Genomic DNA, 23,514 nt, shown 5'->3' with positions numbered 1-23,514 from the left:
TACGAGTTAACATATTATTTGTTGAGTATATATTCTTTTTGGATCACTGTTATAAGGTCTACAGAGATCATAAGTAGGAATTTGATACCATTCCTATAAATGAGTACAGGTATTTATGTACACAGTGCTTTACAAATGACTCACATGTCATTTGTATATCTATCCTCAATACTGAGAAGCATTTTTATATCTCCTCAATACTGAGAACAAGGCCTGGCATTTGCAGCTGATTAATTAGTGTTGTTGAATGAGTGATGACTGAATGGCAAATGGGATATTTTAAATACCAAAATACAGTCCTGTATGGATATTCAGCTGCTGCTGCTGGATATGATTACGTATTTACTCATCATTTTGTTTCTTCATTCAGCAAGTGTAGGTATAGAAGGGTGAATAAGACATACTTGTTTTTATAGATAAATACTTGCTAGATATAGATCCTAGTTTTTAAAAGATTTTATTTATTTATTCATGAGAGACACACAGAGGCAGAGACATAGGCAGAGGGAGAAGCAGCTCCCTGTGGGGAGCCTGATGTAGGACTTGATCTCAGGACTCCAGGATTCTGTGCCAAAGGCAGATGCTAAACCACTGAGGCACCCAGGCACCCCATATAGACCCTATTGAATTAGTGCTACATTGGTGGAGAGACCATTGATTTAGTGCATCAACTCAGAATTCATGTTATGGTTCTACCCCAGGATATTTGTACTGTGTCTCCGTGGTTAAAGGAAAAACTAAATCAGCTATCCTGATTTCATGGGGTTGGTAAATTAATAAAAATAATAAAGGCAAGTAGCTTAGCCATGTGGTATTCCAAAAGTAATTTTAGTTCCTAGGTTGCAATGTTGCAGTCTGAACAACAACAACAAAAGTTCTGTTACATAATTGTCAGATTTTCTTTTTTATTTAAAACTTTTGTTTTTACATTTTGCTTTGTTTTGTTTCTATAATCTAATTGTCAGTAAATATTTTTTAGTTTTAATATAATTGTTGATGTGAAAAAGATTGTTAATAATATTCATTTATAATATAGAAATTAGCAATGCTCTTTATTCCAGTAAAGAGAAAGTTTAATTCTACAAATCACTGGTTTGGAGTTCCATATGGTTTCAAATTCGGAAAATTATGGCTATGCATAATTTGTTCTTAGGATGCTGAATAGTGATTCTCAAAGTTCCTTGAATCTAATTTTATCTAGATCAATCTAACATAGAGTCTGAAGCACCTACAGTGTGCTGGGAACTGATATAGATGTTTGGGTACAAAACTAAAACATTGTGTGTGTTCTCAGTGAGCTCCTAACCAACTGGGGACAGCAGAGAAGTAAGGAAGTAATTATCGTGGGCTGGCAGAGGGTGTAAATGAGTTCTGTGAAGGTACAGAGGAGGAAAGTACTACTGTTGGCTGGGCTAGCAGGATTTAGAAGATGACACTTGACTTGAAGATGAATAGATGGCAAGAAATTTGCCAGATGAGGTGGGTTAGAGGAAGGGGAAGGGAATTCTAAGCAGAAGTTAAAAAACGTATGAATACTTAGGTGAATATGCAAAAGCATGGTGAGTTTGAGTAGCCTCGAGTAGTTATATGTGGCTTAGAGCTAGGAAATGGGAGTTTAGGGTGAGAGAAGGGAAAAGAAGTACAGATGAGGACTCACATGTACACTCAGGAAAGATTGTGAATGCCTTATCTTTTATACTATTTAAGACTGAAGCTCTCAGTCACATTTATTATATATTATGTATTATTACAATTAGAAATTTCCCAAAGTTACAGAAGTAGGAATACAAAGAGAAAATTAAATGAATGGGTGAATGAGTGAATAAATTGAATGCATAAATAATAAAGGCAGAGCTAGCAGTGGGTGTTGGAAGAACCAAGAAGGAAGTACTTTGGAAGGATTGCACACCCTGGAAAGTGGGTATTTGGCATAGTGGAGTATGTGATAATGTATGAGCAATGCAGGTCCTCCATTATGATGTGTAGCATAGTTGAAGTTCTGCATTGTTAATTACAGTGCCAAGGAAATTATTATTGCATTGACTGCTGACAGTGGTATATGAGGGATGTAAATGGCTGGACCTTTCTTGCATAGGTCATAGGAATATGTGAGTTAGAGTCACATGAAAGGTACATATACATTGACAGGGTGCAAGCAGGGAAGTTTGAATGATGGAGAGTGTAGTGTGTATTCTCCTGTGATTGTGTGTCCTATAGCCGGGGGGCAAGGGAGATGATAATTGGGCTTATAAGCGGCTAGGATATTCATTTTATTTGTTAGTATTACAGGGGTAGGATAATTCATTTGCAACAAAATATTTTACATTTTATTTCCCGGGACCTCTGTTTCTTTTCCTATAAAATGAAGAGGTTGGACTTGATAATCCCTAAAATGTCTTCCAACTGTGTACTCAATGCTTAAAATAATCTTCTCCTTTAAAGTACTATGTAAATTTCATGGTGGGGGTTGGTGTACGTGTGTGTGTGTGTGTGTGTGTGTGTGTGTTAGCCAATCGCTATAGAGCTTGTTATATTGCCATTTTTAAGATGTATTGATAAGGCATTTTTTTCCTGCTTTTTTTTAGATGGTTGAACACTTTAGGAATGCTCGCTAACCAGGGCATTGATGTTGTGATACGACATTCATTTTTTGACCATGGATACAATCACCTTGTGGACCAGAATTTCAACCCATTACCTGTAAGTGTATGATAAAGATTCCCAACTCCTCTTCTATGTCATTCAGTTATTTTGACCACATCTTGTCCATACTGGGAGAATTCCCCCTCCCCCCGTAATGAGGTAATTTCATAAATTGGACAGAAGCATTCATGTCTTTGTTCTCTTGACCCATTTTACAGACTTTGGCTTCACTACACACACACACACACACACACACACATATCTATATATACACACATATATACATATGCATACGTATGCATGCATCTGCATTTATACAGTTAATATATTTATATACATTTATATATTTATTTACTACAAATTATTTTAACAAACCTTGTGCAGTTGAGATTCCACATCTATTTGTGGCCTTTTTGAACTCTGCTTGAGAGTGAATTTTTCCAGATTGTTTTTAATGCTAATAGGACACATTAGTTAACGTCAGATGCAACATGTTGAAAGCAGATGGGAGTGTGTTGGCCAAGATCAGATATAGTAGGAACCCATCTCTTAGGGAGTGGCTGAAGTACACTTGCAGTTAGGTGTTGATTCCTATATGACAATGAGGGGATTCACCCTCATATAGTTGGTGAACTTCTCTAGGAGAGAGAAGGGAAAGGAAAGCTAAAGAAGATTGGCAAGAGCAGAGATCTTGATTTGTCAGGGGACTGTATTGACCAATCACAGAAATCCCACTTAGTCCAGAGAAGCTGCACTCATCAGAAATACTACATGGGTCATCCTTTTCATAGACATCATGGTCATGGAGAAAGGTCAGGCTCCTCTCATTAGCTCAGAGACTGTCAGAGCTGGGATTCTCCTTTGAGGAGATGAAGTTGCACCTCCTATAACAGAAGAAGATATAGAACCAGCTCTAGAACCCTTCCCTCTGTCCTAGTCCAGTACTATTCCTACAAAATTACACCTGCTCTTGGGTCCACAGTAAGCAAACTCAACTGGAATCAGTGAGTGTTCCTGCCATTTGCTTCCCTCTGCCTGTTCCTGCCCTGCATTCCCCTTATTTTCACCCTTACCCTGAGCCAGGAGGCTTCTAAGCCCAGAACAGAGAACAGCTTGGCACCCAATGGTACCATTTCCATGTTTTGAAAGAACCCCTGTAGGTTAGAGGACTAAGTAGTTATTGTATCACTGATTGTACATGACTCCAATTAAGTCACAAATACTAGAACTGACTGGAACAGTTGTTTCTATTCACAGGGCCAGGCTACCTTTCTCAAAGTCTGGTAGTGGGGAGGAGAGTGACTAATGTATACTGGAGAGGGAACTTTCAAGTTGGAACCAAATGGTTTTTTGTTTGTTTGTCTGAGCTCATAAACCTGTAGAAATAAAACAAAATAATAATTAGAAAAGTTTCTATGAAGTGTCAGCATTAAACAAACACAATGTCACACAAAAATAAATTCTTACTGACCATCAGGCACTGGAGAGGAGACCAGTAATAAATAAATGAATAAACAAATAGTAGAGTACTATAACAAGGAATCAGTGAGGGCTTCTTTGGAGGGAGTGTATAGGAAAGCTTCTCTGAGAAGGTGACTTTTAAGCCAAGAGCCCAATGACGAGAAGGAGCCAGCCATGCAGACTTTGCAGAGGAACTTTCAAGCAGAGGAAGGGGCTAGCACAAAGGCGCCAAAGTAGGAATGGGCTTGGCATGTTTGAGGAAACACAAGGACACCAGAGTGTTGGGGGCCTGGCAGAGAAGGGGAGACTGGTTGGACATGAGGCTGCCAAGGGGTCAGATCCCATAGGGCTTTGAAAGCTAACAGGAGTTTGACTTTATTATACATAGTATGAAAAGCCAGCAGAAGGTTTTAGGCAGGAGAATAATATGATCTAGCTTATATTTTTAAAAGATTCACCCTGGTATAACTAATGCATCAACTGTTACTTATTATTTTAAAATGTGGGTAATACTTAATAATTCACAGATCACTTTCATATATGGTACCTCACTAATGCTATATCCACTCTGACCTTCCTTTTCTCTGTCCTTCCTTCTCACCTCACTCAAATCTCATTTACTCCTCTTGATCATGTACTACATGTTGGTCACCATTCCTGGCAGTGGGCCTCTTTGATGAACCAGAAAGACAAGGTCCCTGAACTCTTGGAGCTTATAAGTTAATAAAGCATAGTGATAAATAGAACATAAATAAACATATAAACAAGATAATTGCACTTTGTCATAACTGCTCTGAAGAGAGTCTGGTGAGAGATGTAGGACTATTTATACTTACCTTGCTGAAGAACAAGGGTTCTGTGAAGATATTAAGTCCAAGGTCCCACAAATACTGGGACAAAGTTTTACAGTTCTAAATCTGATTTTCTTTTCTCTTTCTGTGGTACTCTTTGGTGTCTGTCCCATGGTCTGAAGCCAAAATTTGTGTCATTTGGGTCTGGACATGGAAATGGGCATTTTATGGAACTGGAGAAAGGAAAACTCTAGGCTAGAAAAAGATATTCTTCGGGTGACTAGATAGGCTGAATTTCCAGAGGTGGACAAACCTGGGTTTCATATCAACTCTGTGTGCCTTTGCTGGCCACATATAGGTTAAAAATGCACGTGTTCATGGCTTTGTTCTCCTCAAATGAGAGTGGCACAAGAGTCCTCGGTTGATAGGTGGTGCTGCAGAGCTCCCACAAGACCATGGGAAGCTAAAACACCTCCCACTGATTCAGTACAAAGGCTCAAATGAGCTGGGCAGCTGTATTTCTGGAAACAACAAACTCTAATAATAAGGAAACTGAATGTAAAAACACTTAAGGTGGCAGCCTTTCTTTTTATTTTCTTTGCGCTAATAAATTCTGCACCTTATAAGTAAGGAACTCGACAGACTGAAAGTGTGTGTCTTAAACCTCCCTTGGAAAGAATTTACTAGGCTAGACCAGGGCATCAGTCAGGAAGACCTTGCCAGCAGGCCCTTGGAATGGGCAGTGGAGGCAAATCTGGGAGTTGTACTGGGTGCCACTTTAGAGGGTCGTACAGTCAATAACCAGACATTGCCGATGAAAACTTGTGGACTTTACATTGTGATTAAACCTTCAAGAGAGTTTGTTAAGAGCTTTGGGGATTGGTGAGGTATGTTTTGTCTCCCAGAAAAATCAGTAATTTCTATTTCAGTTTCTTCCAACTCAGCTCAGTGTATTTAAGGAAAGGATCTTATTAGCAAACATGGTTTTGTTTTTGTTTTTGTTACTGCTCTTAGATAAACTTAGAAAAAGTGAGGATCTTGGCCTAATGGCTCCTCACTCCATATCCCATATGACCCCTCCACCTGCCGAGTTGACTTTGATCCCAACTTGTGGGATTCTAGCAGCTTTGGCAAAGTCATTCCAATAGCAGTCTAGGTAAGAGAGAAGAGGAGAGTGGCCCTTTAAAAAAGAAAACTTGTCTTCAGAAAAGATAATTTCCAACTACATCTCATGTTCTTTATGGTTGTTCTTCTAGAAAAATGCCAACACTCCTACTGTTGGAGATTTTCCCTCCTGGGAAGAGGAGAACATTTAGTTCAGCAGTGCTTCATCATCAACTCCCACCCCTTTCCCCTGACCCTCCTGCCATTGGGAAAGAGGGAACGTGTGAGTCTCCACAGCCAGTCAGCCAGTCAGGGACTCCCTTGGGAATAAGTGATGTTTGTGCAGAAGAGATCTGCACATTTGGTGGACATAGTCCAGACCCCACCAGCCGTGGGCATTTCTCCTAAGAGAGGGTTTTGGAATTTAGCTTGCTGCTTTTTTTAAGAGCCTGATTTACAGAGCTTCCAGGGAAAGGAATGGTGAATTACTAGTCAACATCTTTTTAACTCCCACGCCAGCCAAGCAAATATAATTCAATTCAAAAAACATTGACACTTCAAATGTGTCTGCCTCTGTGCTAGGTATTCTGGGGACACACAGATAAATAAGATATGGTTCCCTCATCTGCAGAGCTAACAGTCTGGCATGTGTTTGTGTTTGGTGGATTACAGTTTAGTCCTCTATTTAGAATAAAGCAGAAATCTAGTTCACACTGGACTGCATTTTCTATAGTGGGTGTAGTGGTGGCGATATTTATATTTGCTGTCACCTTTTATGCTGTCACTGCTGAATAATAATATACATTCAGTTCAGCCTGATGCACATTTATTGAGCACTTACTGTGTACATGGTTCTAGAATTTAGTCAGTGGACTGGAGTGCTACCCACTAGTTTATGGTAGGATTGAACCTATGGCTGTGGTTCCCACAGCAACATGCTCTCAGCCAAGCCCTCACTGTTCAGATGCCATTTGCCTACTGGAAGAAAACTCTGAACCTTAATGGTGCCTGCCTAACTCTGCTGGTCACAGGGATGAGATCCTAAATGCTCCATCCTTGTTTCCCTTAGAAATGTTAGACAGTGCCCCTATGCACTGCACAGGTATGATGCAGATATAGGATCAGCTTAAATCTGTCCCTTTCCTGAGAAAGAGCATCTAGTTACAAATCCATGTGCCATTGATTGTAGGTTAATGCACAATTTCTTCTTGTGAGAATAACGCCACTTAAGTAGGAGACCTACGAGGAGTAGAGGAGCCTGGGACTATGATGAGATTCAGGGCTACTATTCCTGACTCTGCCATTAATTAGATGTGTATCTTGCATACCAGTTTTCCCATCACTTAAATTGCAATCAAAATGCCTTCTCTATCTGCTTCCAAAAAATCTTGTTGTAATCCTTGAGAAAATTAGGTAGGGCAATAGGATTCCAATTTCATATATATTCATACACACAAATTACTGGAATCTCTTCATACATCTAAATGTTAAAAGTGGTTTTCTTTGGGTAGTGGGATTACAGACAGTTGTAATTTTCTTCATTGTGGATTTTTTTTTTTTGGTATGTAAAATTGCTGTAGTCAGTATTATTGCTTTTTTAATCTGAAAAAAAGGCTATTTTTAAAAGAAAAAATAAAGTATTTTGAAAGACTCAAGTGCTTTAAATAGTTAAGCAAATATTTTCCCACACTATTTCATTTATCATTCATGATTCATTCATTCAGAAATACTTATTACATTTACGCTGTATGCTAGATACTGTGCTGGGCCCCAGGGAGACCGTCCCTGCCCTGAAGGAGCTTATAGGGTGGAAGGGAGACAGGGACTGTGGCAGAAGTGCTTTAGCAGGACAGAAGAGGAACAGAAATCAGCCAGGTGGAGCGAAGGTGTAAGACATCAAGGAGGGCTTTCTGGAGGAGACAATGCCTGAACTGGATCTTAAGGGAGAAGGACAAGTTAGTCATAGGAAGAGGAGTTTGGTGTCTAGGGAGGATCTTTCAAACAGAGGCAGTAGCAGATGCAAAGGGACAGGGGCAGTAATTTTCTAGAGTCATGTGGATGGATTATGAAAACTTTCTTAGGAAAGCTTTTCCCATTGCTGTCCAGGGGCCACACAGGGTGTGTGAAAATTCAAGAATTTCAAAGATACCCATCTGGAGGTAGTGGGGCGGGGGAGGTACAAAACCCCGCCAAACCAGCCTGTGACCTGTTTCTTGGTGTAGCTTCCTTTCTTTTTCTTTTCATTCCCGTGGGAGCCATCCAGAAGATGAAAGAAGCAGAGTGTACCTGTTTAGGGGTAGCTGTGATGTGAAACCCAATCCTCTCATTAGAGGCCCTGACAAAGCCTTCTCCATGAGCAGCCTTTCTTTGTGGGGCCCTGTGGCTGCTGAGGGAAGAACATCCCCTGCTGCACGATCAATCACTGGGACCCAGGCCGGTTCATGTCAGTGGCCGCTGCTCCTGGGCTGCGTGCCCAGTGGGCATGACTTGCCTCATTCCTCCTCTCTGCCTCTAAACCCTGGTCTCCCAGCTCGGAGCTCATGCCTCACCATCAGACCAGGCAGGCAGCTCTTTTACCTCTAATGCTTTGAATGGAAGCTCCTCTGATTTTTAACTACCAGCCTTCATCCTTTGCTTATTTATCAACCTGAGTGGTGCACATGGGGCATCAGCACTTATGATAGCTCACCCTGACGGAGGCCATCTAGAGGAGAAGGAGCTCTGTGTCTGAGGTCTGAAGATGCAGCATTCCAGTGTTGCTATTGCTGGACTCTTCATTTCCTGGTTTGGAAAAGGGGCCTGACTATGCCGGGGTTGGGGTGGGGAATATTTGAGGGACCACTTAAAACTATTGGCTTTGGAGTCAGACCAACCTGTGTTTCAAATCCAGCTCTACCGCTTACCGGCTTACTAAGCCTCCATAAACATCAATTTCCCTCATAAAATGGAGGCAACAATAATGTCTAGCTCACAATGTTGTTGGAAAGAATTGAATAAGCCAATACCTATGTACCTTTTACGACATAGTAAATATTCAATAAATAGTAGCTGCTGTTATTATTTATAATGTCACTTTGTAAGTATAAAATTCTCTAAGTCTCAGAAATAATTATCATTAATAATGTGAACTATGGTGAGAAAATAAACATTTGAACACCTGTACAGATAATCTAGAAATCAATTCCAGTAATAATAACTAAAATATGAAGAGTAGATATTTTTTGCAAAAATTAAATTACTAGAAAACTAGAAAAAAAAAAAAAAGCTGTGAATCGTGCCCTTGAAAGAAATTGACTGCAAATGGTTAAAGACAAACTAAAAATTACAATTTATTTTCTTCCCTAGAAGATGTTGCCAACTTTTCCCAGTGAAGGCAATTAAGGCAGTAACCACACTGCAATACCAGCTCTAACACCTTCATTTGGTATTTATAAATGGCCCAATAAGCCCTGGAAACCATGATATGTCACATCGAAGTGCTAATGACAGTACATTATGTGAATCACTGAGAAGCAACAATTGAAAATTTCTCTCTGCCATCAACCATTTATATTGTTCCCAGATTGCAGTACTGAGGGATTACAGCTATGGCGAGGCGTGCTGGCAGCAACCTAAATAAATTAAGGAGAAGAAAAAGTTAAAGCCCCACAGAATTTGAGCTCAGGAGCAGGGTGCCATTCTCGAAGCAACCTTCACATGATGGAAGAGCAAGGCAAGCTCTGGAAATGAGAAAAGTTGCACCTCACCTAACCTCATCAGTTCACCTAAAACACTAGAAAGAACATATCTAAAAATAATCTGACAAGGAAGAGAGGAAGGGAGGAGGGAGGAAGAGGAAAGAGAAGAGAGATAAGATGGAATGCTCTTTGGTGGGTTGGAAAGATCTTTTGCAAGTGCCACAATATGACAAACTTAAAGTTATTTCGTTTGCATTTTATTGCAAACTCTATGGCACAATGTGGTCTGCTTATGACGTTTAGGAAGCAACAAGTAGAACTCTGGTAGAAGTGACCTGAGAGCCAAAGATAATCTATTCTTTCAAACTCAATTGTGTTTGTGTTGTTTGTGTAAATAAAAGCAGAAGTCTTTTAAAATAGAAATAGAACACATACACATAAATTTTGTTTTTAATTCTTAAATACACTACACTATTTATAAATTTTAAAAATCTATCCATCATTAGGTACTTCAATTTCAACTAATGTCAAACTGTTTATTTCATCTCTGATTTGTTTTTTTTAAGATTATTTATTTATTTGAGAAAGCATACACGCCAAACAAGTAGGGGGAGGGGCAGAGGGAGAGGATCTGAGGCAGACTCAGAGGTGAGTGCAGAGCCCAATGCAGGGCTCTATCCCACGACCCACGATCACGACCTGAGCCAAAACCAAGAGTTGGATGCTCAACCGACTGAGACACCCAGGTGCCCCCCGATTTGGTTTTAGGCATTGAAAGGATTGAATAAAATACATCATTTTGACTCACTCTAAACTTGAGCAGACTGTCTTCTACTCACTGCTCTCATCTTGATGTTAAAATCCTTATAGCCTTTTTTCATTCGAACAGTGATTCTCGGGGAACCCAGATGGCTCAACTGGTTAAAAGCCTTCAGCTCATGATCCAGAGTCCCAAGTGGAGCCCTGAGTCAGGCTCCCTGCTCAGCAGGGAGTCTGCTTCTCCTTCTGCCCCTCCCCCGGCTTGTGCTATCTCCTACTCTCTCTCTCTCACTCTCAAATAAACAAATAAAGCCTTTAAAAAATAATAAAAAGGGGGATCCCTGGGTGGCTCAGCGGTTTAGCACCTGCCTTCGGCCCAGAGCATGATCCTGGGGTCCCGGGATGGAGTGCCGCATCAGGCTCCCTACATGGAGCCTGCTTATGTCTCTGCCTCTTTCTCTGTCTCTCATAAATAAATAAAATCTTTAAAAAAATAATAATAAGAAGAAGAAGAAGAAGTGATTCTCAAGCTTATGCACATTACAATCACCTAGGGGGCTTTTAAAAAATACTTCTGTGTTCGTACCACCTCTGAGGATTCTGATTCAGCTGGTCTGTAGAGGATACCAGGTGTTGGTATTTTTTAAAGCTCCCCAGGTAATTCTAATGTGCAGCCAGATTTGAGCACCACTGGGTTAGAGGTTTCCATTTACCCTGATTAAATCAGAAATTACCTTTCCCCTTTTCTCTATTCGTTTGTACTCAACCTTTGTTCACCTTCCAAATATTAACAAAATTTTAATAGTCTATCATTAATTCATTGGGCAAATATTTATTGACTATTGTTTTCCAGACATTTGTTCTAGTTTGTTGAGGAAATAGAGGTGAAGGAAAAAGACAAACCCCTCTCCCACTGGAGGTTACAGTCTAGTAGTGGAGACTAAAAATAAGTAAACTAACAAATAATTAATTACAAAATTCAGAATGGTGTGTAGGAAGCAAGAAGCCTACTAAATTGAAGAATAATGAATAGAAGATAGTGCTTTAGAAAGTTTGGTCAGGTCAGTCATCAAGGAAGAGGCAGCAGCCGTTGGAAGAGCTGGTAGAAGAATGCATCATTCTCTAGGAGGAAGTAGCATCTGCAAAGCTGCTGGGGGGAGAGGCTCAACTGCACATCAGAGGTCATGCAGTTCCTCTAAGACCACCCTGAGGCCTGGCCCACCCACAGCCTGACACAGCCAGCCAGTGAACTGCCTGGTTCAGTTTATCTCAGGCTCTCCCTTGTACCTGCCTGATTCCTACTCCACACCAAGCAAACTGATTTTCTCCCTGTCTCCTGCTGAGAATGATTGTGCTATATCCCATTGCCTGCCCCTATGTCTGGAATCCTCAACTGAGCCTAATGCCCATTGTGTCCCCCTGCCACTGGCCTGGCCATCTCCACGTACACATTCAGTCACCTCTCTAGGCTTTGAAACAAGAATGGCAGCGTAATGACACTTGTGGAAGCTGGCAGTGAACATTTGGGAATTTGTCATACTATTCTATTTTTGTGTATGTTTAAAAATTTTAGTGACAATTTTTTAATGTCCTCATGCTAGGATGTTGTGACATACACTAAAACAAAGCACCATTTTAGTTATTCTGGGACATAAAGAATAAAGTTGGGTTCTTTCTCTCCACGTTTACAATCTGTTTGGAGTGAGAAAACCTAGAGCTTTGGAGAGAAAGCTAATAGATGATGTATGTGAAAGTCTGTCTTGTTCACTCAGTATCTCCAGAGCCAGACCTCTGAGTAGGAGACATTACTACTGGCTGGAGGGAAGTGGCTAGAAGGGAGAATTGGGGAAGGCCTGTGCAACATGTCCTGAGTGGACATTTGTGATATTAATTACCCAAAGAATACATGCTCCTAAGAAAGCTCCTTGCCCTGTGGTACTGAGACCATAGGAAGGAAGGAGTGCCTTAGGAGTTCTAGATCCGATATCAGGCTCTGCCACCAACTCATTCACCCCGGGGCACTGAGTACTCTGGTTCCCATGTGGATGTTGAAAGAGACCGTCTGAGGCCCCCTTCAGCTCTGACGATTTCTGCTTCATCTTTAAGACTTCCATACCAGTATCTTCAGACAGACTTCCCAGCTGAATTTATATTAATAAAACCTTTAAAGTAAAATTGAAAGGGCACCTTGTGGCTCAGTTAAGTGCTTGACTCTTGGTTTCAGCTCAGGTCACAATCTTGGGGTCCTTGGATTGAGCCCAGCATCAGGCTCTGCACTCAGCATAGAGTCTGCTTAAGACTCTTTCCTTCTGCCCCTCCCTCCCTTTGTCTCTCTCTCTTTTTCTCTTTTTCTGTCTCAAATAAATAAATAAATCCTTTAAAAATTAAATTAAATATCACTATTTCACTTTTTTTAAAGATTTATTTATTTATTTATTTTATTTATTTATGATAGAGAGAGAGAGAGAGAGAGAGAGGCAGAGATACAGGAGGAAGGAGAAGCAGGCTCCATGCCAGGAGCCTGACGTGGGACCGGATCCCGGGACTCCAGGATCGCACCCTGGGCCAAAGGCAGGCGCCAAACCGCTGAGCCACCCAGGGATCGCCACTATTTCACTTTTAAATCATTCAAGGAGGAATCCCTATTTTCTTAAGGCTCTTGTAGCCCTGTTACAGAAGCTAACACTTTCTTTTGTTATTAGAGTTGTTTGGGTACATCTAACTTCCTCTCTTTGACTGTAAGTGCCTTGAAAACAGAAGCCACCTCTCCTATCTTTATGTCCCCCCTAATGACCGCTCACAGGCAATCCGTACTGAGCTCTAAAGATGCTCAGTGACTGGGGTTCTAGGGGTTTACAGTGTAATGGAAATATGGAAGGCAAGCTTTTTACTGCCAGGTGTTGTGTACATGCTGGGAAGTAGTAGAACATGGTGCTTAAGAGACTGGGCTCTGGAGTCAGATAGATCTGGATGTGAATTTCAACTCTAGTGTCTACCATGATGCATCATGTTTGGCAGATTCCTCATCTTCCATCATCTTTATGATGGGGATGCTAATAATCTGTGCCTCATGGGCTTACAATAGTTTCTGACACTTAGTAAGTACATAATAATGTGACCATTATTATTTGTTCTAAATACATGAAAATTATTCCTTGGAATTGGATGAAATTCTAATATCTTGGGAAAGATAAGAACATGTGGGAAACAGCCATCCCACAAAGTAGGTGCTACTTACAAATTGTAAGTAACAGGAAATATTTTAATTATAATAATGTTAGTTGGCACATATAGATTGTTTTAGAATCTTCAAAATCCTTTAAATATCATTTCATACTCCATAAACCTATCTAATAATAGTTTTCTTCTTTGGCTTCTTTGACTTTGTTCTTTATGTCCTGCTTTAAGTTTCCATAGCTTATTTCCATCCATTAAATCATCTGGCCTTTCCAACTTCCTGATAAGGCAGGTAGGATAGATATGCCCAACCAGTTTGGCAGAGAAAAAACTGAGGCCACGAGACGCCCAGCAACTTATTCAAGGGAACACAGCAAGGTAGAGCAATGGTTATGAATTCTGTGATTCTTCATTGCTACTTAGTTTTCTCTCCTGTCATTCTCCCACAGCTTTGTCAAGTCAAGAATTCAGGTTAGCTGTCTCTGCTAGCAGCCAAAGCAGATAGGAATGGCCATGAGGAATCAGAAAAGGTGGTTTCAAGGTAAAATAAAATGATCCAGGAGATAAAACCTGGGATTTAACAGTGGCTGATTCTTCTAGATTTACATTTTTACTGAATAATGAATATAAAAAAGAAAGGAACAAATTTTCAATTTCATGCAGCAGTAAGTTAGTTTCACTGCCTCTATTGAATGGATTAAAAAAGCAGTATAGAAGGTCTACCTCTCTTAAGGTAGTTATCATTCTGCCCCATTATATATATATATACACACACACACACACACACACACACACACATATACATCTACCTCCATTTTAAAACCTTTCAAACCTTAGGACCATGAACAGTGCAGGAGCTGGACCATCCTCTAATGTTCAGCCATCCGATACAGATAGCAGATGCAGATCCAGAAGTCAAGCACATTGTTGAGAGAGCCATACCAGGGCATTTGCGTTCTTGAAGAAAGTTCCAGGATGATTCTAAAGGACAAAAGATCAGTAATATTCCTTCATTAATCTTACCTCCTGGGAAGTACTGCAAACATGTATTAGAAGCTTTGCCATGAATAAAGACTGATCTGGACCCTTGCCCTTGAGGCCAAAATAGAATAGGAAAGAAGCTGTTGGCAGCGTCCAACACAGCATACCAAGTGCCATCCGTCTGTGCAGCAGATTCAGTTATGGTTACGGTGTCTGCAATAGCTGGGGCTGTAGAAATAACAACTGAATTCAGTTGGTAATAATCTACCATAAGTCTCTAGTTCCCATTCCTCTGGACATACAGGGCTGTAGTATTGAGATATTACATCTCTTACTAACCACGCTGCCTTTTAGACCTTAATCAAGGTTGTGATTTCCCTATCTCCTCATGAGACCACTCAAGATAGAATTGGGAGATTGGTTGGGGAGTGATTTACATGGTCTATTACATGTGAATATTCCCACTACATGTCCCACTACTTCTCTACATGTGACTCTCCTCAATCAGGACAATCCCCTCTGGACATTATGAGCATTCACAGCACAAGCATGTAAAACATCAATGCCAATATACATTCAGTAGGGAATGTATGTTGGAAGTCACAACAACAGGACATTGAATTGGTCCCACAGGCCTCACCCACAAGGTCACTTTAGATTTATTTTCCCTACTGGGAACCTTGCCCAAACCTTATTAGTTGAATTCAAGAGCCCTCCTCCCCAGCTAAATTGATAGGATAGTGACTTGGGAACTTGTATCTAACAGAGCCATGAGAGTTTGAGTTCCTTCCTCCCCAGTGTTTCTCACATACTTGAATGTATGCATATGGGTTTTGGTCCCCATGGAGATCGGGAGGCCTCAGTTCCACCTCTAGGCATTTTTCTTCTTAAAACAGCTAAAGCTAGGATGGGAGGAAGTGCAGGATTGGGGCATTAAGGAAGAGAGCAGCTCCCCACAGTAAGAAAGCTTTGTACTTACAATAATTTAAGGTTTTTAAAAATAACAGCTTTATTGAGATAAATCACCTACCGTAAAATACTCTTTAAAAGTGTACAGTTTGGGACACCTGGGTGGTGCAGTGGTTTAGTGCCTGCCTTTGGCCCAGGGCATGATCCTGGAATCCCAGGGATCAAGTCCCACATTGCCTGCATGGAGCCCGCTTCTCCCTCTGCCTGTGTCTCTGCATCTCTCTCTCTCTCTCTCTCTCTCTCTGTCTCTCATGAATAAATAAATCTTTTTAAAAAATTAAAATAAAAAACAAAACTGTACAGTTCAACTGTTTTCAGTATATTCATGGAGCTGTGCAATCATCACCACAATCTGTTTTCAAATGCCACCAGAAAAGGAAACCCATACCTATTAGTAGCTATTCCCCATTCTCCTCCCCTCTGCCACCAGCCCCTGGCAACCACTAACCCATGTTTTATTTTGTTATATTTGCCTGTTCTAGATATTTCGTGTAAATGGAATCACCCAATATATGGCCTTTTGTGACTGACTTCTTTCACTTAGCCAGTTGTCATGTTGTCACGGGCCATCCTTGATTGTAGTGTGTGTTACTACTTCATTCCCTTCCATTACTGAATAGTATTGCACTGTGTGAATGCACCACATTGTATTTCTCTATCAGTTGATAGACCAATGATGTTTAGCATCTTTTCATGTGCCTATTGCCATTTATGAATCTTCTTAAAGAAATGTCTATTCAAATTCCTTGCTATTTTTAAGGGAGGGTGCTGTTTGTCTGTTGCCACTTTGACCCACTTAGTCACCTATGTGAGTAGCTATAAATTATTCTTTATCAGAAGTTAGATAAGCCTTGTTGTATAGCATACTCATCAAGAACATGTAGCAGTTGATTATCAAGGCTGGTGGCCAACTGCCTCTCCCTGTAATCTACTCCTTGGCTTTACATGTTCTTGGCTGAACTCAACTTTATACTGGAGTGTGCCACTCTGTCAGCCACTCTGATTAATCTGACTGACAGAGGCTGGAGTGAAATTTGTTCCATTTGTCTCACACAGTATGATGACTAATATTATATATCAGGCTGGCTAGGCCATGGTATCTAAATATTTAGTCAAACTTTATTCTAGATATTTCAATAAAAGTACTTTTTAGGTACGATAACATTTATATCAATAGACTTTGAATGAAACAGATTATCTTCCATAATGTGGGTGGGCCTTGTGCAATCAGTTGAAGGCTTTGATAGAAACAAAACTGACCTTTTCTGAACAAGAAATAATTCTGCCAGCAGACTGCCTTCAAACTCTAATGGCAGCATAACTCTTCCCTGTGTCTTCAGCCTGCTGGCCTACCCTACAGATTTTGGACTTACAAGATTCCACAGTCATGTGAGCCAATTACTTAAAATCAAGCTCTTAGATAGATAGATAAACACACATGCATATTCTATTGGTTATTGGTTCTTTTTTCTCTAGAAAACCCTAATATATATAGCCTTTAATTAAAATTACCATCAGCAGGACCTTTATAAAATAATGATCATATTGTATTGTAACTTACCTGTTCACCTTTCTTTCTTCTCTCCTATAAAGGAGAGAAACATTTGACTTGAAAGAGACTGTGAAATGTTGGGTGCACAAACTTTATTTTAGTCATTCCCATTTTCCTCAAATGTAGTAGACACTCAGTAAAGGTTTGTTGGATGAAAGAGGGACTGCATGTGTTTGAGTGCATGATTAGAGTTCTATCAACCATAGTTGCCTTCCCCAACATATTAATCTAGCAAAAAAGCGCAGCCATCTTTCAAGGTCCATCTCCAAGATCAACTCTCTTTTTTTTTTTTTTTTTTTTGATCAACTCTTTTCCAAGATTTTCTTTGATTCTTCTAAGTGAGTGTTCTCTCTTCTTCTCTTAAACCTCATTAACATTTTATCTATATCCATTTATGCATTTATTAGGCATGCTATTAACTACAAATGCTTAGTCTTTTGCAAACTTGTCATATTTTCATTCCTAAAATATAAGTTCCTTAAGAGTAGGAACTTGGTACACTGATCCTTCTGCCTCTTCTAGCAACCAATACACCATCAGTACTTAATAGACACTCAAAAATTTCTGCTGAATTGGATTGTCTCAAATCAGGGTAGGGAATCACTGGTGCCAACGTGCTAATTACCCACAGCTGGTCTTAAAGGTGTTTCTGATTATTACTTAGCAGTTCAGCTCCGCTTTAGGAAACATGGCCTTTTTGCTAATGATCACTTTAACTACCACACATCTCAGTAATGGCTGGTTGCCTTTAAAATGAGCCAATAACTAGAAGTTTATAGAGAGCATATATGTGAAAGACCTGTGAATACAATCCACAAAAGGTTCAGAGTCCCAGTAGCATGGGTGTTGAATTGTTCTAGAAATCTTGGTTCATTTTCCTCATTATCATTTTCATATTTGAGCTACCATGAAGTGGGAGCCTTCTCTATGCCCAAAAATAGATCATTTCATACCTTGTTTTTTAATCCTTAAAACAAATGGAGACACTATCTTTCGTCTATTCTTCAAGAAAGAGGGTGCAGAGAGTTTTGGTAATTTATTGAGAGATCACTCACAGCCCATCTAATTTTGATATTTTGCTCATCTCTAAGCCATTTGGAATCTCTCTCAGCAATGTGTTTCAAAGTCAAGCTATTCACTGTTGTTAGTCTCTGTCATCATTTGGCACCTCTTTAGCTCTTATCTGGATCATCACAGTGGCCTCGTCATGTTTCTCCTGCCTGTAGTTTCTCCCACTTCCAATATGTCTTCCACAGTGTCAGTCAAAGTCAATGTCATCCCCTTCTTCAAAATCCATGTTGAATCCTTATTGCCTACATACTGCCCTAAATTACTAAGCATGGCATTCAAGGTTTCCCATAATTTGGACTTTCCCTACTTTTCTCATCCTGTTTCTAACCAGTTACTCCCAGATGGCATGTCTTTTACTGGAATCGCTTGCCCATTTTCATCAACACCTTCTCTAATGTCCCCAGTAGGAGTCTCTTACTCTTATTCTCTCGCAGCGTTTTGATTGTGTGTTACACTTGACCCTCACTATACAATGCCATCCATCATAATCATAAATATACAAGTCAGTCTCTTCTTTTAGACAATAAACAAACTGAAGGCAGGGAATATTATGACTTATTGTGCCTAGCATATAATAGGAAAGATTATTAAATTGGCCAAATTACATTGAAATGGGCTTGAATTTGGGGTGAATAAGCAATTAGAAGCTATGCCCAATTACAGCTGAGGCACAATTACAGCTGCTGCCTAAAAAGATACTGATTATAAATTCTTTAATCATTCTCTGTAGTGTAAGACATCAACCATTCAGGCAACTGTGTATCAACTACAGTATGAACAGAATGGAATCTCAGGTATATTCAGGGCTTTTCCAGTGCTGAGAAGCACCTGGTTGTGGTGGTTCCATACCAACTTGAATAAGACCTGAGAGGGGATTTGAAAGGTGAAAGAGAGGTAGCTTGCCAAATGAAATGTCTTAGAAACACCAATTTAATGACTTACATATAAATTAATCATAAACATGTGGATTAAATTTCCCCAGAAAAGGCATGTTTTGGCTCTCTGTGGACCACAAATGATTGAAAAATGATTGGAGATATTTCCTGAGCCCAAAGACGAAGAAGGAACAGGTCTATACTTCTTTAAATGCAAATATTAGTGCAATAGATAAATTGCCAAGGGGGTCTGGGGAAGTTAGAAATATGGACAGGAAATAAGAAAATGAGATTCAGCTTGAAAGTATGCTTCCAGGTACACCTGGGGCAAAATAATCAGAAACAGAGAGATTTTGTTTGAGTGAGAACCCAATAAAGTTATGAAGACTATATAAGACATTCAGAGTGATTTCTAGTTGGCATGGCTCATGTGATATAAAGCAGGTCATTCTTATTCCTGAGGATGCAATAGTCCTGGACTATGGGATATGAGATGGTATTCATTACCCATAGAGTGTAAACAAAGCCTTTGCTTTGGGTTATATCAAGATTTACTGGTATAAAAAAAGATTTGGCTAAAATTAAGCTGACTTTTGCAGACAGCTCAAGGAAATAAGTGACCAAAGTTAAGACTGTGGTCTTTGAGCAGAGTCCAGAGGCAAAGTGGAGTCTAGATCTGAAGCAAAAGAAATTGAAGCTCAAGTTCCTTCCCTAGGAAGAGGCACAGTCTTTGTTTGAAGGCATAAATGCATTATAGGCCTTCCACAGAGGCCTTCCTAGAAGTGTTTTATTCTCCCTTGCCATTTGAAAACACCTCTTAAAGAGATTAGACATTTGAATAGACCAAACTAAAGTAGTCATTATAGGCAAGTTCTGACCTTGGCCATTGGGCCACGTGGTGTTTTACAAGTACATTGAAGTAAATACCAAATGCTCTTTTGCCAAGGAAATGCAAAGAAGTTAATCCTTGAGTCTAGAAAAAGAGTTGAAGAAAGTAATCTATTGTTTTCTAGGAGGCAGAATATTTTACAGAAGTCTCACATTTCACTAGGAAATGTGAGAAAAATAATAACAATGATGATAGCGGCATTTTGCATTTGTACAATGCTTTGCTATTTACGTGGTGCTCCTTATAAATTGTCCTATAATCTTCTCAGTAACTGCCAGGTAATATTATTGTCTCATGTTTACAGATGAAGAAACAGAAGCACAGAAATGGCAAATAATTTACTAGCCAGTGGCAGTGTCAGGGACTGAAGTCTGGTTCTCCTGACCCCTAATTCAGTATTCTTCTTGTATCTAAATAATTTAGTAGCTTATTAGTGTGATTTTATAGGGAAGAAGATTACTATAGCTTATTGAGAGTCTGTCTACATATTTCAAATTCTTTGTTGATGATTAGATGATCTAAGCACTTTATTAACTCATTTAATGCTCACAACAATACTATAAAGTAACTTTATTATTATTCTTATTTTGAAGATAGAAACAGTTACAGAGGGATTAAGTGACTTGCCCACTGGTTATTAAGTGGAGGAGCTGGAATTCAAATCCAGGCATTCTGACTCCAGGACTCATTCTCTAACCTACTGCACTGAACTGATTTTAGAAATGTTTTTATCATAAACGCCATATTCCATGGTTAGGAAAAAGCTATATCAGGATGAAGCTGGTATCTAATTCTGGAAGTATCTACTCCTGGCATACAGATTTCAATGAATTGCAAAGAGAATTCCAAAAGTGAAAAAAATGGAGAGTGTTATTTAAGTAGTGTAGTATTTAAATGATATGACCCCTGGAAGTATAACCAGAGTCCTAATGCAGCATGGTTGCTTCTTTCTTCTAAATGGGAAATAAAGAGAATAGAAAGTCATTTGATATTGGAACTTTATCTCCTATTTTTTTTCCTCTTGCTTTATAGAAAAGTAGTGACCAGGGGACTTGGACTTGTCTTCCTAATTCAGCTCATTTCTTTGTTTAAAATCTACCAGCCTAATGGAGACAAGGCAGGGAAAATGGTGAGCATCCGGATAGTTGAGTTGTAGTTGCCAGAGGCCTTTTCCTGACCATCCCAGCTAAATTCTGCAGTCATTCCATAGGGGTTTGAGTCAAAGATGAGGATTCAAGGGGCATGAAAAGAACCATCCCAATCAAAACTGAGAGTAAGAGAGAAGTCATGTGACGTAGTGATGTGCACCAGGGTGGAATAAGTGTTGTGTGAAGGGACCATAGACAACTTGTGAATGCTTCTACAGAGAGCAGTCTGGGACAATGGAGGGACTGTGAATCTAATGATATGAGCAGGGGGGAATGTTCTGGGAAAAGTAGAAGGAAGAGCGGACTTGCAGGTGATGTGAGGTTGTCTTCTGACATCTGAAAGGCTGTCATGTTCAAGAGAGTTTAGATTATTCTATAAAGCACAGATTTCTTTCTTTTTTTTTTTTTTAAGATTTTATTTACTTGTTCATGAGAGACACAGAGGGAGAAGCGGGCTCCCTGTAGGGAGCCTGATGTGGGACTCCATCCCGGAACTCTAGGATCATGACCTGAGCTTTGCAAAGGCAGACGCTCAACTATTGAGCCACTCAGGTGCCCCTAAAGCATAGATTTCTTGTAAGACACAGAGCTGCACCCCTGGCTGGAAACCAAAAGGAAAGGGATTTTAATTCCTGCTAAAAGTGAGCTAGGATTTGAAGCCCAAACCTGACCCCAGATCACTTTGTCCTAACCCCTATGCTATTTTAATAGGAGGGCTTTAATGTGTATTCTACAACTCAGATGGTTTAAAAAAAATGAAACTTTATTTCACTAACTAATCACTCCTGACCCCTAACAGTGCTTGGGAGTAACAGAACAAAAAAAGAAATCAACTTGCCAGTTGAAGCCAGTTAAAGGCTTCTCTTCCTGGTAATTTCAGACTTGTCAGAGTTTTGATGTTTTTCTCCTTCTTTCCTTTCTCCTAGTTGCCATCTGGGTACAAAGGAGTGCTGACATTATATGCTGATAATGAGGGGGGGCTGCATGGGTCCTGTGCTGTCATTGGATTACTTGGTGACTTTCACTCAATCATCCCCCCATAATTACTTGACACACTACCTACTATTTACTGAGGCATGGTGGCTGCTGCCAGGTCTTCTTGGCTTCATGTTGGCAGCGGCTGTTGAGCATTGGCATTACCATTGCACTATGCTTAGCTTCCCATATTCTGGGACATACTATCACCAAGATTATTCCAGAACACCAGTCCCCTCAGCAGTTCTCTGTGGCCTCACAGAGTCCATGATAACTCATAGATCTCCTATAGCCAGGTGGAGGCCATGGCAGGTAGAAAGCACTGACTCAGGCCCTTCCTTTGCAGAATCACACCAGGCCACGATTTCCATGCCACTCTTGCTGCTGTAGGTATTGATATGTGAGGCTTCCCCCAACCCTGGAGTTCCATGTGGAAATGGAACACATGTATGCTCTTCTTTCAGTCTCCCCTTCTTCCTGGCATGAGAACTGGAGGGATGAACTGGGTCTCTTTTCTGTGATCCTGGCAAATTCCTAACCCTGGTCTTATTCCCTCAGAACCTCCTCTGTCATGTCCTCAATCTTCTCTATAGTAAGGCCTCCAGTAAAAACTTATGTTCACATTTCTGCACATTGCTAGTTAAGAAAAGCTTTAAAGGTCACCTGGGTGGCTCAGTTGGTTAAGCATCTGCCTTCAGCTCAGGCCATGATCCCAGGGTCCTAGGATCAATCTCCACATAGAGCTCCTTGCTCAGTGGGGATCTGCTTCTCCCTGTCCCCTTTCTCTCTCTCTCTCTCTCTCTCTCTCTCATGCATGCGCTTGCTCAAATAAATAAATAAGATTTAAAAAAAAAATCAAAACTAGGTTCTTCTGCTTCCAGGAAGATGGTATAGAAATGCTTTTTTAAAAAAATAAATAAATAAAAGCTTTAAGAATTTGGAGGAGGGGAGTGGGCTACTTAACAAAATTTGTTTTCCAAGACTTTGCCTCACTAAAGATTTTTAGGCTAATTTGAAACTCAAAACTGAACACTGACCCTTCTGGTCTAGGTGGCTTCTAACTTTCTAAAGAAGCTTGAATGTCCTGGATTCAATACAAAAGGAGCTGAAGGGCAACAGGATTTACAGAGAATGAAAGCTAAAATTGGTTACAGAGAATAAAAACTAAATTGATTATTTCGCGTATTCTGTTTCAGTGAAATATTTCATAATAAAAAATTTTAAATACATTGGTTAAAAAAAATAAAAAATAAATACACTGGTTTAAGATTTTAAAATATCATTTTCATTATACTTTACTGCCTTCTGTAGTAAAGAAAACCAACCAGGGCATGTTAGCATTAGCCTGTATTCAAAAATGCCAGGCAAGAAAAGGTTCTGAAGAAGTGTTCTAACTTGGGGAAGCAGGGCAGAAGTTTTTAATAGGGCTTTTAGCAGAAGGG

General features: G+C 39.9%; 1 protein-coding gene across 2 annotated transcripts in view; it reads left to right on the top strand.

The window, feature by feature from the left end:
- The window catches only part of HPSE2 (heparanase 2 (inactive)), a 632,592-nt gene that overhangs the window by 497,517 nt on the left and 111,561 nt on the right, over window positions 1-23,514 (top strand). For both annotated transcript variants that reach the window (XR_005380481.1, XM_038578487.1), the window contains exon 9: window positions 2,586-2,700. Coding sequence is in view for 1 of the 2 variants with exons in the window: in XM_038578487.1 (XP_038434415.1) it covers window positions 2,586-2,700 (115 nt within the window). In the remaining variant the exon portion in view is untranslated. The remainder of the gene's footprint in view (window positions 1-2,585; window positions 2,701-23,514) is intronic.

Source organism: Canis lupus, chromosome 28 (assembly GCF_011100685.1).
Source record: "Canis lupus familiaris isolate Mischka breed German Shepherd chromosome 28, alternate assembly UU_Cfam_GSD_1.0, whole genome shotgun sequence".
Classification (NCBI taxonomy): Eukaryota; Metazoa; Chordata; class Mammalia; order Carnivora; family Canidae; genus Canis; species Canis lupus.
Note: the sequence above shows the minus strand (reverse complement) of the source record. Positions and strands in the feature narration are given on the sequence as shown.